General features: G+C 61.9%; 1 protein-coding gene across 8 annotated transcripts in view; it reads right to left on the bottom strand.

The window, feature by feature from the left end:
• Positions 1 to 821: 821 nt before the first annotated feature.
• Positions 822 to 15,864, bottom strand: part of PRKAR1B (protein kinase cAMP-dependent type I regulatory subunit beta) — an 87,100-nt gene continuing 72,057 nt past the window's right edge. For 3 of the 8 annotated variants that reach the window (XM_082430640.1, XM_082430641.1, XM_082430643.1), the window contains 2 exons: positions 2,531 to 2,612; positions 822 to 2,203 (listed from right to left, as the gene is read on the bottom strand). In XM_082430640.1, coding sequence (XP_082286766.1) covers positions 2,031 to 2,203; positions 2,531 to 2,612 — 255 coding nt within the window. In that variant the 3' untranslated portion in view covers positions 822 to 2,030. The other 5 variants (XR_014254911.1, XR_014254912.1, XR_014254913.1 and 2 more) reach the window with 5 other exon arrangements.

Raw genomic sequence — 15,864 nt, 5'->3', positions numbered from 1 at the left:
CGGGTGGCACGCGCCCTGCTTGGCTCTGGGGTTGATGGCGGCCTCGAGGCGGCCTTCTTGGGAGAGGCCAGGAGAGGCTCAGCCCAGAACCCCGCTGCTCCCCGAAGTCCGGACACGAGGGTCGTGTCCCCAGCAGCACCCCGTTCCCGAGTCGCTGCTTAGAAACTTGGCCCCCCGAGGCCATCAGACCGTGGTCACCTGGGGTGGGCCCGGGGCCTGCTTCCTGCCACACAGCGCTCAGCCCCGCTGCCACCCCCCGGCCCCCGCCCCCGGGAACCGTAGCCAGCCCGTCACATCATGACCATGATAGAGGGCTTAAAACCCAAGGGTCCATCACCATCGACGGGTGAACGGAGAAAGAAAATGTGGTCCATCCACACAACGGGATATGATTCAGCCTTAATGAGGAAGGAAACGCTGACACAGGCTAATGAAACTTGAGGACGTAACAGTGAAATGAGCCAGACGCAGAAGGACAGACACTGTGTGATTCCACTTCTACGAGGTCCCTGGGGGGGGGGGGGGGTCAGGGTCACAGAGACAGAAAGGAGGAGGGTGGGGGCCAGGGCCTGGGGGAGGGGGAGGGGGGTTAGTGTTTAATGCGTGCAGAGTCTCAGTTTGGGAAGACGAGAAAGTTCTGGAGACGGACGGTGGGGTGTCTGCACAACAGTGTGAATGTATTTGATGCCCCTGAACTGCACACTTAAAAATGGTTAAGATGGTAAGTTTTATGTTATGGCTATTTTATCACAATAGAAACAAAACAAAAGGAATAAAATCTTCTATTAAAGACTGCAGACCAAAACACGGAGTCAGGAAGATGTACTTCATTGCACATTTAATAGCACATGCAGCATTCAGAACATCGCGATAAACAGGGCAGGGCTTACACACCACAGGAACACCCACAGGCAAAGGCAGGGGTCACCCCGGACCAGGCAGTCTCCCCGGGCTGCACGGGCAGGAGCAAATCGGGGTAACTGCACTATTTCGTTTGTCCTTCAGGTCACCAGGAGTCCCGTGAGGCACGGGCCCCAGGCCCCTCCAGCTCACGTGAGAGCTGGCCTGATGACACTTCCCAGGGGGAATCGATTGATTGATGACTTAGGTGTGTGGGCCCAGGGCTGGTGAGACTCACATTTGTCCCACATGGGGGAGGCGAGGCTCGGATAACGGGCTTTCCCACCAGGGCGAGACTCCTGGTTAACGGGAGGCGTGTCTGCTGGAGAATCACGCACCGGGGACTCTGCTCCTGAGAACTTCATCCAGAATGTGTTCTAGAAAATCCCTCCACTTCCTCCCCAGTCTCCACGAGGCTGCTCTGCGGAGCTGTGGAAGGCAGCGGGGCCCTCCCCCGGCCCCGGGAGCAGCTCACCGCACCTCTGAACGCCCCAGACTCACACGGCGCGCCCTTCCTCTCCCGGGCGTCTCAGCCCAGTGACGGTGACCCCTGCCCCTGACGGCCAGGTGAACTGGTCGGTGCGCCCAGCTTTCCAGGAAAGGGGAGGGTCACGCCCACTCCCCTAAACATGCCGTGGGCTCCTGGGGGCCACCCCCCCTCTGAGGCCGGAACTAGCTTAAGCCGCCAGAGCCCCCCCACCCCTGGCATCTTGGGAGGACCCTCTGTGGGGCGGCGGGGGCGAGCATCTGGGGGAGGGGCTGGACCCTCTCTCTCTTCAGCCTCAGCTTCTCGCTCCAAGCCCAAGAGTGCCTGTGGGGACCCCCTGGGATGTCATCGCCCCACACCCTGGCCACAGACCGGGTGGCCGCGCATCACGGGGGTCGGCCGCCGGCAGCTGCCCCGCCTGATCGGCGAGGAGGGCCTCCCAGAGCTGGGCCCTGACCCCAGAAGACGTGGGGAGGAAGGCGGGGCCCTGAAGAGGAGCCAGCGGGGGACGGGGAGGGGAGACGGGGAGGGGGCCGCCACCTCTGGGGGTGACCCCTTGGCTCCCAGGTGGGCCCGAGGGAGGGGCGGTGCCCGGCTGCCAGCCTCAGCTGGATGCGCACGCGGACAGCAGCAGGCGCGGCGCTCAGACGGTGAGCGAGATGAAGCTGTTGTAGCGCTGGATGCTCCTCTGCAGGATCTCGGAGCAGGGGCCCAGCACGCGCTCGAAGCGGGGCCGGTCCAGCTTCACGCACGTCAGGGGCCCCCGGGCCACCACGGTGGCCGCCCGGGGCCGGTTCAGCAGCAGCGCGATCTCCCCTGGGGGCGAGAAGGGGCATCAGGGCTGCGGGTTTAGGGGCAAAGCGAAACCTCAGGACACGAGGCCGCACCTGAGCGAACATCTGGAGCGAGCGTGTCCCACAAAGCGCTGGGACACACTTGCACCAACGCCTGGAACTCAGACCGCGCCGGGCCTGGTCCTGACCCGCGTCCTGCCCTCCTGGGGCAGCCGGCACCCAGGACGGGCCGTCAGGGCGCCCAGGCCTCGGCCAGGTCCTCCCGCGCCCCTGCGGACCTCATCTCAGGCCCTCCTGGGGCCCCGCGAAAGGGCCGCCACCCCAGGAGGGAGCGGACCCCACGACTCACCGAAGTAGTCGGAGGGCCCGAGGCGCCCCACCTCCACATACTCTTCACTGGGGGACCGGCGCTGGAGGACGGAGGCTGTGCCCTGCGAACGCCAAGGGGACCCGTGAGCGTCGGCCGGCTAGGTCGGGGTGGGCAAAGGCAGGGGTGCCCAAGGCCACCGCCAAGGGGTCACCCCCGAGGGGCCCCGCCCTCATCCCCCTCCCACTGGCTCCACGCCCCCCATCTAAAAGTGAGGCGTGGGGTCTGGGAGCTGCGGCCGTGCTCTGGCCGAGGGCACCTCCCGGGCACCACCATCCTCACCGGCCCGGTTCCTGCCCCAAGCTGTCTGCCTGCGGGCGGGGCGTGGGCAGAATCTGGAGGGGCCTCCGAGGGCAGCGCTGCTCCGAGCTGACCTTGGCTTAAGTTTCAAGGACGGGAGGCGCGTGGCCTCGCGGTCACGCCGCCCCGCTAAGCGACGCGGCCCCCTGGCCTCCAGGCGGGGTGTCCGCGACACCGGGGCTCAATGATTAACGCCGGCCTAGGCAGCTGGGCGAGGCCGCGTTCCACACCAGAGACTCGGCCTTCGGGGGCCGCAGCCTCGGCAGCAACGAGCCGGCACCAGTGGCTTCCGCGCACGGAGCCCCCTGGCCTGCTGTCTGGGGGGACCCGGGGGCCGGAGCCTCGTCGGAACCCGGAATCTTCCCCACACGCCTGAGGAGTAGCAGCAAGGCCTTATGAATCACCCCGCCAGCCCCACTGGCCTCACCGGCCGCTGCCGATGTCCTGGACGCACAGAGGAGCGTGGTCTGTCTCGAGGTGGGCCCGGCTCACCCTGGCTCACCCAGACCCGGCCTCACAAGCGCTAGCCTGGCCGCGCCCGGGTTAACGGGTAACCCCCTCCGCCTGGGCCGCAAGACACTCGGTCAGAAGACCCCGCCAGTGCCCGCCGCAACTGGGACCTCCGGACCCCCTGGGCGGACCCACGCCGGCCCCCACTCCAGCCACAGGGCCGCTCGGCTCCCAGGCGTCTGGGGTGCTTATGAAGCTGGCTGACAGATGGAGCGGGACCTGGAAACAGCAGACCATCTCCACCCGACCCGGGCGTTCCGGGAGCGCTCCCCGGGCCGTGCGCCCACAGACCCCGGCCGAGGGACGGGGCCTGCAGGACACATGGTCCCGTGCTGACCCCACAGAGAGGAGTGGAGTCCTGCTCCCACCTGCCGCTGGAGTGGAGGGCAGTCAGGTCCAGGGATGACGGCACTGCGGCGCTTTTCTTGAGACAGCGTTGCATTAAGCTAACTATCGTTTACATGCATGCCTTTTCACTTATAGAACTTACATGCCTTTCATTCCCATTTTAGACAATTTTCCATTTTACAATTGGATCACTTTCCTCTTCAGGACCCCAGGGGCGGAACTGAAGTTCCAGTTTACAGAATTACTCAGTGAAACTCCAGGCTTAAAGCATCTGATGAGATGCTTCAAGCTCCAAACAACAGAAAACCCAATTCAAGGTGTCTAAAGGCTACTAAGGGTAACTGCTCTCCCGCAGAACCAGAAGACTGCGAGAGGGCTTTCAGGGCTGGCTACTTCAGCGGCCCACAGACATATCTGGACACAGGCTTGTCCTTGCCTCCTGCTCTGGTGGCCTCAGTCAAGTCCTTGTGCTGGCACCGTGGCTGCCACAGTTCCGGGAGTCACCCAATGCCTTCCCCATGCCATCAGCAGGAAAACCTTCTGGAAGCTCCCAGCAACCTCCCCTCACTGGCCAGAGCAGGTCACATGCAACTAATGTGATTGGCTCCCACTCCTCAGGCTCTGCCCTGCCCGCTTGGGATAGGGGTGAGGATTAGGGCTCAGTGGGCGCAGAAGAGCAGGGATGGGCTCGGGTGGGCCACCGTTCTGTTTCTCACTTGTCCCCCGCCCCATGCAGACACCTCCCTGCCCTCTGTCTTCTCTGGAACAAACCGTATCCCCCATGGTCACTGGCAGCATTTCTCTCCTGGTCACATGTGGACCGGCCCATCTTACGATCGAAGGCAGGTTGACGAGATGAAATCTGTTTCCACTGGGATGGACGGAGCTTTCCCACTAGGGACCTTGACACAGAGGATGTACGCGCACCCGTAAGACTGATGTAATAACAGACCCTCCAGGCTGGATGGCATGAAGATGAAAGGTCCTCGGGGGGAGCCCCGAAGAAGCAGAACCAACAGGGAACAGGCCGGCCACTCCGCCCGGTCCTCCCACGTCCCAGGGCTGCAGGAGCACGTGGCCATGGGACCACGTTGTCCCCAAGGGGGTGTGCACTGCACCACACTCTCTTCCCGCTGCTGGCAGCCCAGCCTCCACTGGGGGACGTCTGCCACGGGCGCCAAGGGGCAGTGGGGCCACGAGAGGAAGGGCCACGCGGGACAGAGCCACAGCCCTCAGGGGTGCCCGTGATGGCCGTGGGGTCACCACTTCACAAGACAGACACTTCCTTATTCTCCACCGCAGTGGTTCGGGGGCTCTTTGTTGCAGCAGCCGAGGCTGCCAGGCCGCCACCCCCAAGCCCTGACGCAACGGCAGGACGTTCCTGTCCTGGGAAGGCACAGCCGCCAAGCCCGAGGGCGGGGAGCGAGGGAAACGGGCGGATGGACTCGATGGGGTGGGACCTCCAACCCGCAGGGCCCGGCGTTCCCACGACACGGGCCACAGGCGCGACCAGCACACGCCCGGGTCTTCCCATCCCAGCGAAACCACCGCAGCCCTGGAATAGTCGCGCTGTCCAAGCTCGTTTCCCAGACGGCCGTGAAGGCAGCTTAGACATCCTCAGGGAACTGAGAGCCGGAATTCTGGGGGCTGGAAAAACACACTTGCCAGAACTCTGGGTCACATTCCCCAAATTTCTCATCGATTCTGACCCAACTCTAAAAATAAATCAGGTCACACAGGAATCGGCCGGGGAGGATGCAGGAGAAAAATGTCACTGCTGGAGTCTGGGGGAGAAGGGGTTACGGAAGACCCGTTTTCCTTTCAACACTTTTCATTTTGTACATTTTTCTACAGAGTCGAAACCCAAATCAGCTCTTTGGTTTCGACAACGGGCACGCGTGACCTTTATGAGACAGAAACCAGCCATGGTCGAGGAGAACGCACTCCCTGAAGCAGGGCCTTGGGCTTCCCACTCCCTGAAGCAGCCCCTCCAGCCTGGCCTAGAGCCCCCCTGACCTGGTCAGGCGATGTCACAGCCGGGAGGCGCGGTCCCGCCTGTGCCGCCTGTGCGGGCCTCGCCCTCCCCAGGGACACGGCCCGCCTCCCTCTCCTCCATCCTTCGGGCCGTCACCCACTCCTCCTGCTTGTGAGCCGGACTCCGCTAGAGGGTCGGGAAGCCTGCGCAGTGGAGAACGGCAGGCACGGGCGCCCCCCAGAATCCACACCCTGGTGGGGGTCAGAGCAGACAGATCAGGGCTGTGGGCCGCTGGCCCCGCGCCCACGGTGCGGCCCGGGGTGGGGATGGGGGACGTCAGGGTCAGCGGCTCAGTAGGGACGGCGCCTGGTGAGAGAGGAGCCCCCGCCAGGGACTCGCAGCTGCGCCGGGCAGAGACCGGAGCTCGTGCGCGTCCAGCCCGACAGGGGAGGGGACACACAAGCGTGTCCGTGTGAAGGCCAGCCGTGCAGTGGGCAGTCGCTCTCAGATCCCACTGACACCAAGTTCAGGGAGAGGAAGCGCTATTTTATTTGAATAAATATCTATCTTAAAAGAAACAGGGCTTCCCTGGTGGCGCAGTGGTTGAGAGTCTGCCTGCCAATGCAGGGGACACGGGTTCGAGCCCTGGTCTGGGAAGATCCCACATGCCGCGGGGCAACTGGGCCCGTGAGCCACAACGGCTGAGCCTGTGCGTCTGGAGCCTGTGCTCCGCAACAAGAGAGGCCGCGACAGTGAGAGGCCCGCGCACCGCGATGAAGAGTGACCCCCCGCTCGCCACAACTAGAGAAAGCCCTCGCACAGAAACGAAGACCCAGCACAGCCATAAATAAATAAATTAATAAATAAATTCAAATAACCTTTAAAAAAAAAAAAAAAGAAACAGTATCACAGCCATAATCGGGAACCAGCATCACTTCCCGTAAGTTAAAGGGCAACTGAAAAAAGAACACGAGGAGGCAGGTACAGGAAGGTGTGAAGACAGCAGCCTCCACCCGAGGTGCCCTCGACGCAGCCTGAGCCCCGCGCTCTGGGCGGCTCCCCGCGGTCCAAGCCCGGCTCCACGACGTGCTGGCCGCGGCCCGGGGAAGGCCAGGCACCGCCCGAGCTTCAGTTTCCTCATCTGCAGAACAGATACGACGCCGGCCACCGCAGACTTGGGGAACCAGGGCGCACAGGCCTGCGGCAGCACGGCCGTCATGGGGCCAGAAGCCGCCCTCGGGCCACCCAGCTCCCGGCCAGTGGGCAGCAGTGGGTGAGGCAGTCGACACCCCCGCACGGGGATTCGTCCAGGACAGCGCATCTGTTGGACTTTCCACGGACAAATCAGGCGTCTTTATGGCAACGGTCTTTGCACGCTGCTTATCTCTCCTCCCCTGGTGCCAGGAATCCCGTCCGGGGTAAAGCAGGACCTCGGAATCCAGCAAATGAGTTCCACATCTGTCTGTCTGGGAACGCCTCATGCTGTGTGCGGATACCAGGGAAACCAGAGCTGGGAACGGCTGCGGATGGGGAACACAGGCCCTCAGGGTTCCTCCAGCCTCCTGAGGGGGGCCGAGGGGAGGGAGGAAGACGGTGCTTTTATACTTTTTGGGGGGGCGCATCCCCAACTTTTAAAACTGTTTCTTACGTTAATTAAAAAAAAAAAAATCAGAAAGAAGCCAAGTCAATGAGAAGGACTGTCTGAGGGCGCCACACACACCGTCACGGGGGCAGAGGAGGTGGCGTCACCCTCTTCTGAAGATGCTTCTGTGTCACTGGTCTTATCCCAGCAAGTGACATTTTACGTGCACAATTTTTAAAAATTCATTTTAGAAAAGGCTCTCATCCCTGAACCCAGAAGCTCTGAGCCCCAGGCCTCGGCACCCAGACGCGGACCTCGGCGGCCTCACGGGAATCTCCGCATACTGGGTGCTCCTGGGGACGCACGGCCGAGGAGGCCCGAGGCCCACGGCAGCACGTCAACCTGGGGCACCGCGTGTGGGCTCAGTGTGTCCGCCCACAGGGGATGTGGTCAGGCCACTGCAAAGCCCAGGAGTGCCCGCCTGGCCGGCACTGGGAGCCGTCCTCACCAGGGAAAGGGTGACTGAGGTGCACGGGCTGGGGCCTACAAAAGGGGGGGCTCCAAGAGGATGGGCCCCCAGCCCCGGCCCCCAGATGACAAGGTGACGAGAAAGGAGACGCGTCAGGACTGGGAGCCCCTTGGACTCCTCTGACCCTCTCGGTGGACATCAGAGCCGCCCGAGACAGGGCGTGGGCGATCCCGGGTGTGAGAGCCCCCCGGTGGGACCGGGAGTGGTGCTGAAGAGCACCAAGCAGACACCAGGTGGGGGGGCATCTCCAGCTCCTCTGAGATCCAGCAACTGTGCTCCTTGGTATTTACCCACAGAGTCAGGTTGAAAGCTCATGTCCACACAAAAACCCGCACGAGGATGTTTACAGCAGCTTTATTCATAGCTGGCAAAACCTGGAAGCAACCAAGGTGTCCTTCAGCAGGTGACGGGTAAGTAAACTGGTTCATCCAGACAGTAGAATATTATTCAGCATTAAAAGAAATGAGCCATCAAGCCCTGAAAAGCCACGGAGGAAACTTACATGCGTATCACTGAGCGAAAGGCGCCAGTGAGGAAAGGCTTCAGGCTGTGTGCTTCCAACTACACGGCATTCCGGAAAAGGCAAAACTAGGGAGACAGTGAAAAGACTGAGCGTTGGGGCGTGGAGGGCGTGACCAGGTGAGCAGAGATGACTTTTACAGCAGGGAAACTACTCTGTGTGATACAGGAACAACCAACCCGTCGTATGCATTTGCCCAAACCCACAGAATGTACAGCACCCAGAGTGAACCCTACTACGTGGACCCTGGGTGACTGTGAAATGTCCACGCAGCTTCATCGATCGTGAGAGATGCACCATCTGGCGGGGGTGTTGGTAGTAGGGGAGGCTGTGCCCGTGGGGGGGGAGGGGCTGGTGGGAAATCTCAGCACCTTCCCATCCACTCTGTTATGAACCCAAAACTGCCCTTAAAAGATACAGTCTCTAAATAAAAAGAACTCCTCTGAGATCCGGATACCTCTCATTACTGGTGACCCAGCTGGCATGAAGGACAGAGGTCCGAGTCGGCCGGGACCGGTGGACATGGGTGCAGCGTGGCTCCCAGCCCAGCCTGGCTTCTGGAAAAGCGTTCCTTCTGGTTCAGTCCAGAAGGAAAGTTTATCTTCCCGCTACTTTCTGGACCAAGACTGCCGTCCTCTGATACTGACCGTGGCCAGAGGGCACTGCTCTCACTCCCTGGACGGGGAGGGTCTGGCACCGACCACGGAAACCCCACGGTAACTAACGGGAGGCGGAGACCTCACTCACCCTGCGCAGATGCCGACCGGACTCGGGCACCTCCTGGCGGGGCCCCCGAGGCTGAGCCGTGAGGGACGCCGCCCGTCGGGTGGAGGGCCGGGGTGAGCCCCTCAGACAGGTTCTCCAGTGAGGGAGGGTCCCAGGACGGGAGCAAACCCACCAGGCCCGTGGGAGGCCCCCTCGGGAGCCGGAGCCTCAGGGCGGGATGGCTGTGGGCGTCTGGCTCACAGGGAAGCTTGGGCAGCTGGACGAGATGTCCCTGACCTTGCAGGGGACACAGAGTGGACGTCCAAACTCCTTGTCCAGAGCGCAGGGTGTGTGTGGTCCTGCTGCCCCGAAGTTGGCACTGCCCCCCGCCCCCACTCAGCCCCCAGCACCCCACCTCCCACCACACCTGGTGCCCCTGGCCTCGTGCCCAGTGTTCCTCTGGATGCCCTTCCCCGACCTTCTCCATTTGGAGGACTCCTACTCATATGTCAATGCCCAACCCACCGCCACCCAGGGTCACTGCTCCACCTCCCTGGCCTTCCCTTCTCCATGTGGGGCGGCAGCCATCGCCCCCCACCCCCTTCCCCCAGTACACTGAGCCTCGGCCTGGCGCACAGTGGGGGCACGGACGGGCTGAGTCACAGATGGCTGTGACCTTGGATCCGTGCACTGCGGCCTGCAGCAGTCTCCCTAGAAGTTCCCGAGACGACGGCGAACTCGGGACACACTTCAGACGCGAGGGGGGGAGCAGCAGGCACTGAGATCAGCTAGGAAGCCCCCGGCCAACGGCAGCTCCGAAACGGGCTGTTTAGCAGTTGCTTCAACATTGTGGACATTCATAAAAGTGCTTTCCAAACAGAGGAGATATATCCAATCTCACGTTTCCATGGCAATGCCTCCAGCTGTGCAGCCTGCCTGGGAGCCGGCAGGGAGGGAACCCGCTCCTGTCCAGCTGCCCCCAGGCCCCGGAGGTTCTGCCAGGCGTGGAATCTGGCCACGGGGAGGGTTGCAGCAGAGGGGACCTGAGACCCAGGCCTGGCCCCGCCCACGTCCTCTTCCCAGGGTCTTCCTGGAGGGAGAGGAGGTCCAGGAAGTAACCTGAGTCTGCAAGCCTCACAGGACTTGGCACGTGCTCGACGCGTCTGGCCCCTCCCTGCCAGCCCCACATGCCCTCTCTCCCTGGGGGAGGCCCACCAGGGTCTGTCCTGCCAGACACAGCCGGGAACGCCCGCAGGTCCCACCGCGGGCGGCCGAGAGCTCCTCGGGCTACCGGGCATTTCAGGCCTCGGTAATTAAAGAGGTCCCGGGAACAGCCAGGGCACCTACAACCCCCCAGGCTGTGGCAGGTCGAGTCCTGAGGGGCCAGGGATGCTTGGGCCCCTGGGAAGACCCACTGGTGCTTTCTGCTCTCACGTCTGTGAGGCCCCAGGTTGACAACCGCAGGCCTGCCCTGGTCGGCTGAGAACATGCTCCAGGAGCTTTGGGGGCCAGGTGTCCGAGGGGCTGGCAGCGCCCACAGCTTCAGAGACAGCTGGTGTGAGCACACAGAGCTCAGAGCCAAGGAGCCCCCTGCCAGGTGGCTTGGCACGGAGACCCTGGGGTCATGCGAGCCCCGCTCTGCCAGCCCCGCCTGGCTCCCAGAGGCCAGCACGTGCTGTTAAGGACTCATCAGGTGCCTGCAGGAGCCGCTTCTCACGTCTGTGCAGGTGCGGGTCTCTGCCAGCCTCCACACCTGGGCAAACAGCTCCCACAGCAGCCTGTCACCGGCCCCAGGCTGTGCTCACCCGCATCCACCCAGGAGAGCAGAGGGGTGGACTGAGGCCCAGCCAAGGGCGGGGGCCCGGGGGAGCCCGCGCTCCCGCTCCCCTAGATGAGGCCTCGGCACGGCCTGCGGTCCACAGGGGCGGCGCGGGACTCGGCCAGTCCACACACAGGGAGCCGCGGGCCTGGCCCCAAGGCCAGCGTGGCCCCCGCACGTGTTGCTTGCACAAAGAGAAAGGGCAGCACCAGGCCTGCCCACCACAGGAAGACGCCAGCCAGGGTCCCGCAGCCCCGCCCCGCTCGCAGAGCCAGCACGCACGGCAGGAGCCCCGGGCCCCGCCCGCTGCAGCTCTGGGGCCTCGGAGCAGCCGGGCCCCTACACCCACCTGAGCAGAGGCCTGACTGTTCCGGAAGAGTCGGAAGGCAGTGGTACTGGTCAGGGCTCTCCGGAGAAAGAAGACCAATGGCCTGTGCCCTTGGAGAAAGATTTACGTTAGGGAATCTGCTCGCACGACTGTGGGGCTGGCGTGCAAACTCTGCAGGCAGGCCGGCAGGGAAGAGTGGGTGCCGAGACCCAGTCCAGAGGCCAAGGCCGGCTGCGGGGAATCCCTCTTCCTGGGGTACCTCGGTCCTCTTCCTCTTAAGGAGGCCTTCAACTGACTGGACGAGGGCCACGCTCACCACAGAGGTCAGGGGCTCCACCCAAGGTCAACTGACATCGGTGTCAACCGCATTTGAGAAGCACCTTCACAGAAACACCTGGAGACCCGCGTTGGACCGAACATCTGGGTCCTGAGGCCTGGCCAAGTCGACCCATGAAATCAGCCCTCACAGCGGGTCCCGGGGCCTGGGGCCCTTCCCGGCATATCCGCAGCGGAAACGTCTTTTCCTGTCCGGCCGTCAGCTTCGTGGGTGTCACGAGAACACGGGGCGGACGATGTGCTGAAACATAACCAAGTGCAAGCAGCCTGTTCGAGGGAATCTGCTCAGATCTTCCCGCCAAGTCCTCTAAAGGCCACGTCGGCTCACACCTTGGTAGTCCTGGGAGAGAACAGGGCTCTGGGGCAGACAGCAAACCCCTTTCAGGTGCGGCCGGTGACCACTTCTGGCCCCGTGGGAGACGATGGCTTGAGGCTGCAGAAGTCTCTGAGGCTGCATTTCAGTTCTGAGCGTGGGATGCCTGTGAACCCTCGGGCACCACCGTGACTTACCCAATTTGGTGGACCACAGAGGAAAAGGGAAAAGAATCCAAGTTGCCAAGGAAACCACTTCGAATACATTTTACGATGTTGTGAAAACCGTACCTTCCAAGGGGGCTGGGTTACACTCCGGGGCCTGTACCATAGCTGTTACTGTGACTCTGCCCCCACCGCCACCCCCTCGGTCAGCGGTCGGGGGACACTCGGCCACAAAGCCGAACTCCCTCAACAGAACCAGCAGTGTCCCCATCCCCGAATCGCTCTCCCACAGCCCTCCTCGGACAGCTTTTGTGGCAGGAGGCGTCAGGAGCCCCTGGAGAGGGTCCCCACCCCACCCATCACCATCTCCTGGTGATTCTACAAGGAACACGCTGCCCGTAACACAAACCACACAGTCATGGCGCCAGGTTCGCCCTTGAAGACGATCACGGAACTCGGCTCTGACGGCCTTTAATGGATGAGCCAGAATAACGTCCAGCCCCAGAGCAGCAGAGACGATGCAGACAGACACCCCCGGCCCAAAGGGCGTCAGTGGAAGGGCGAGGAGGTAGGGACACGCAGGAAACACAGGAAGCAGTGCGCACACCACTCACGCTGCTCTAGAGAAGTGCGGGATGCTCGGACACACACGTGCACGTGTGCACATTCACACACATGCGTGCACACACATGCTCACGCCCACAGTGAGGGCCCAGCACTCCCGGAGCAAAAGGGCGGGTCCAGAGCAGGGATGCAGGGGCAAGACACGGCCGCGTCTGGGACCCACTACCCGCTGTCTGCGTGTGCTTGGGGAAGGACCTCACGGGTGAGTCAGACTGCACAGCCGCGGGGTCACACTCGAAGCTCCCACTGTCACAGTCCCTGTGAGCTCTGTGAAGAGCCCCCGCTGACCCCCGTCTTTCACACGGTTTCACAATTTTTCTACCCGTGGCCTTGGCCCCAGAGAATAACGGATGACTGTCTGTGTCGGCCAGAGCTGCTCATTCCCTCGGCCTCAAAACCATCAAAACCGAGGCTGCAAACTCAACGGCCTGCAAGTGTGTGCAGAGCCTGCCGGTGAGGCAAGGCGGCAGGGTGAGGTCTGGGGCAAAGTGGGGAGCATGTCACACCTGGGGCAGCCGCCTCTTGGGTCCAGCCAGCTGCAGCCAGGCAGGGATGCAGATCCAAAGTGGACAGATCCAGATGTTCAAGAAGAAGAGATCCAGGTTTTCATGTAAAATACCTGATTTTTGTTTTATTTTATTTTATTTAATTTATTTTTTGGCTGCGTTGGGTCTTTGTTGCTGGGCACGGGCTTTCTCTAGTTGCAGCGAGCAGGGGCTACTCTTCCTTGCGGTGCGTGGGCTTCTCATTGCGGTGGCTTCTCTTGTTGCAGAGCACGGGCTCTAGGCTCGTGGGCTTCAGTAGTTGTGGCTCGCCGGCTCTAGAGCGCAGGCTCAGTAGTTGTGGTGCACGGGCTTCATTGCTCCGCAGCATGTGGGATCTTCCCCGACTAGAGCTCAAACCCGTGTCCCCTGCATTGGCAGGTGGATTCCTTTTTTCTTTTTTTTTTTTTTTTTAGCATCTTTATTGGAGTATAACTGCTTTACAATGGTGTGTTAGTTTCTGCTTTATAACAAAGTGAATCAGCTATATGTATACATATATCCCCATATCCCCTCCCTCTTGCGTCTCCCTCCCACCCTCCCTATCCCACCCCTCTAGGTGGTCACAAAGCACCGAGCTGATCTCCCTGTGCTGTGCGGCTGCTTCCCACTAGCTATCTATTTTACATTTGGTAGTGTAGGTATGTCCATGCCACTCTGTCACTTCGTCCCAGCTTACCCTTCCCCCTCCCCGTGTCCTCAAGTCCATTCTCTAGTAGGTCTGCGTCTTGGCAGGCAGATTCTTAATCACTGTGCCACCAGGGAAGTCCCCTGATTTTTAAATAGTGACAATTAATTCAAACATTTTTTTAAAAAAACACGGTGCAGGCCAGTGCAAAGCCCAACACCCCCTGCGTCCGACGGCAGGCTTAGCTGCACTTGGAGGGCGTGAGCACGTCTCTGCTGGAACGTCTTCCAGAAACCATGAGCCAGACACTGGATGTCTTTGCAGGACGATCTGAGATAAAAAATACAGACCTCGAGGGGCCACAGTTCCCTCAAAGTCCTGAGAGAAAAGCCCCGGAGATGTTCTGAGTCAAGCCGTAACTTTCACCCCAAGGGCTCACTTCTGGGGGGAGCAGGCGTGAGGCTTTGGGATGACCTCTCTGAGGTCACGGCCGGGGCGGGAGCTGAAACGCAGGGTTGCGGCCTCTCAGGTCTACGGAGGGGAGACCTGGCTGGCAGAAATCATCATTTGTTCTGTCTGTGGTTTTTCCCTTTCTTTCAAGAAACACTGTTGAATGAGTCACCCACCCCAGGACAGGAATGCTGCCTGTGGGTGGATCCCCCCGCGGGGTTCCTGCAGAAGCACCCCCAGCCCTGGGGCTCAGGTGGGAACCACGCCCATCATTCAGCTGCAAACCCCAAGGGCCCTCCCGCCCCAGGCTCAGTGCCGAGATGTGGACCGGGATGTGACCAAGGTTCCCAAATGCACACTGTAAAGCTCTGTGCTGGCGCCATCAAGACCCTCCCGAGGTGGTTCTCCTGCTGACCCCACAGCCTTCCAGATCTTTCCTGCGTGATCAGCAGGCAGGTGGCGGGAAGAACCGCAGGCACGCCCTCCTAGGAGGGGCTGCTGCGGGAGCCCAGATAAAGTCCCCGCGGACCTCGCGGGTCACAGGGCGGGACTCCGTTTGTGGACTGAGGCACAGAGGTGGGCAGGCGCCAGCCAGCGGGACCCGGGGCATCCTCGCCGACAGCAGCAGCCTGGGAAGTCGCTTCTGTTGTTTTACTCCAAGAAAGTGGCTCCAAGTCCGGCGATGTCGGCCAAATGTCAGCAGGGGTTGAGCCTTTGTCACTTCCTTTCTCTGCACCAACCCCAAGGCTGGCACCACTCTCTCTGGACGGCACAGCGACCCTCTCTGCGGCCGCGGCCGCGACCAGAGCGGGGTTTCAGACTCGAGCCGCCCCAGCCTCTGCCGCGCTGAAGGCTCCTGTTCTCCGACAGCAAAACGTGCAGCTGGAGCATGTGCTTTCCCCGGCAGGCGACATAAATTCTTCCCGCCAGGAGGGCCAGGGAAGTAGGAAGTGAGCCAAACTCACATAGTTTTGGGTCTGTGTCATGGGGAGGGTCCCATGGCAAGGCAGCCCCGGGGACCATAGCCTAGGCGCAGCCCCAGGCGGGGGGGAGACACACCGGTCACGCAGCTGCTCGCCCCCATCAGTGACAGGCTGAGCGTGGCGGCCTCGGATTACGGCCCAGAGCCAGCTGTCGCGGTGGTGGGGGATGGAGGAGGGAACAGTGACTCACGCGGGTCCAGGTGGAAAAATCTGGCGCCAATCTTCCAAATTAAACTTTCAACTGGAGACCACTGACATTCACACGCAGTTGTAAGAAGGAGCACAGAGAGATCCCACGTGCCCTCAATTCACACATCTCCCCCAAGAGGATGCACTCGTCACGCCGGGTTCTGGCTCAGGGCGCCCCCCCACACCCCGGCCATGTCCGGATCCCCACGTTCACCTGCACACCTGGCGTGCTCAGTCCGTGCAATGTCTGCACGCGTGTGGGCTCGGGGACCCGACCCACTTCCTCGGAGGAGACCCCGCGATTCTCAAGGGCGAGGATACCCAGTGGGGGGCCTGTCCGCACGCAGGATGAAGGCGGTGGGGGAACGGAGCGCTGGGATCAGGGACGGCTGGTCCCCAGGGGAGGGGCACGTGCAGACTGGGCGTCCCCCACTCCCGGGCGGCCCTCCTCGGCTGGGGACCGTGCAGAGC

This window comes from Balaenoptera physalus (assembly GCF_965194825.1).
Source record: "Balaenoptera physalus genome assembly, chromosome: 16".
NCBI classification, from domain to species: domain Eukaryota; kingdom Metazoa; phylum Chordata; class Mammalia; order Artiodactyla; family Balaenopteridae; genus Balaenoptera; species Balaenoptera physalus.
The sequence above is the reverse complement of the archived record's forward strand: the minus strand, read 5'-3'. Positions and strand labels throughout refer to the sequence as shown.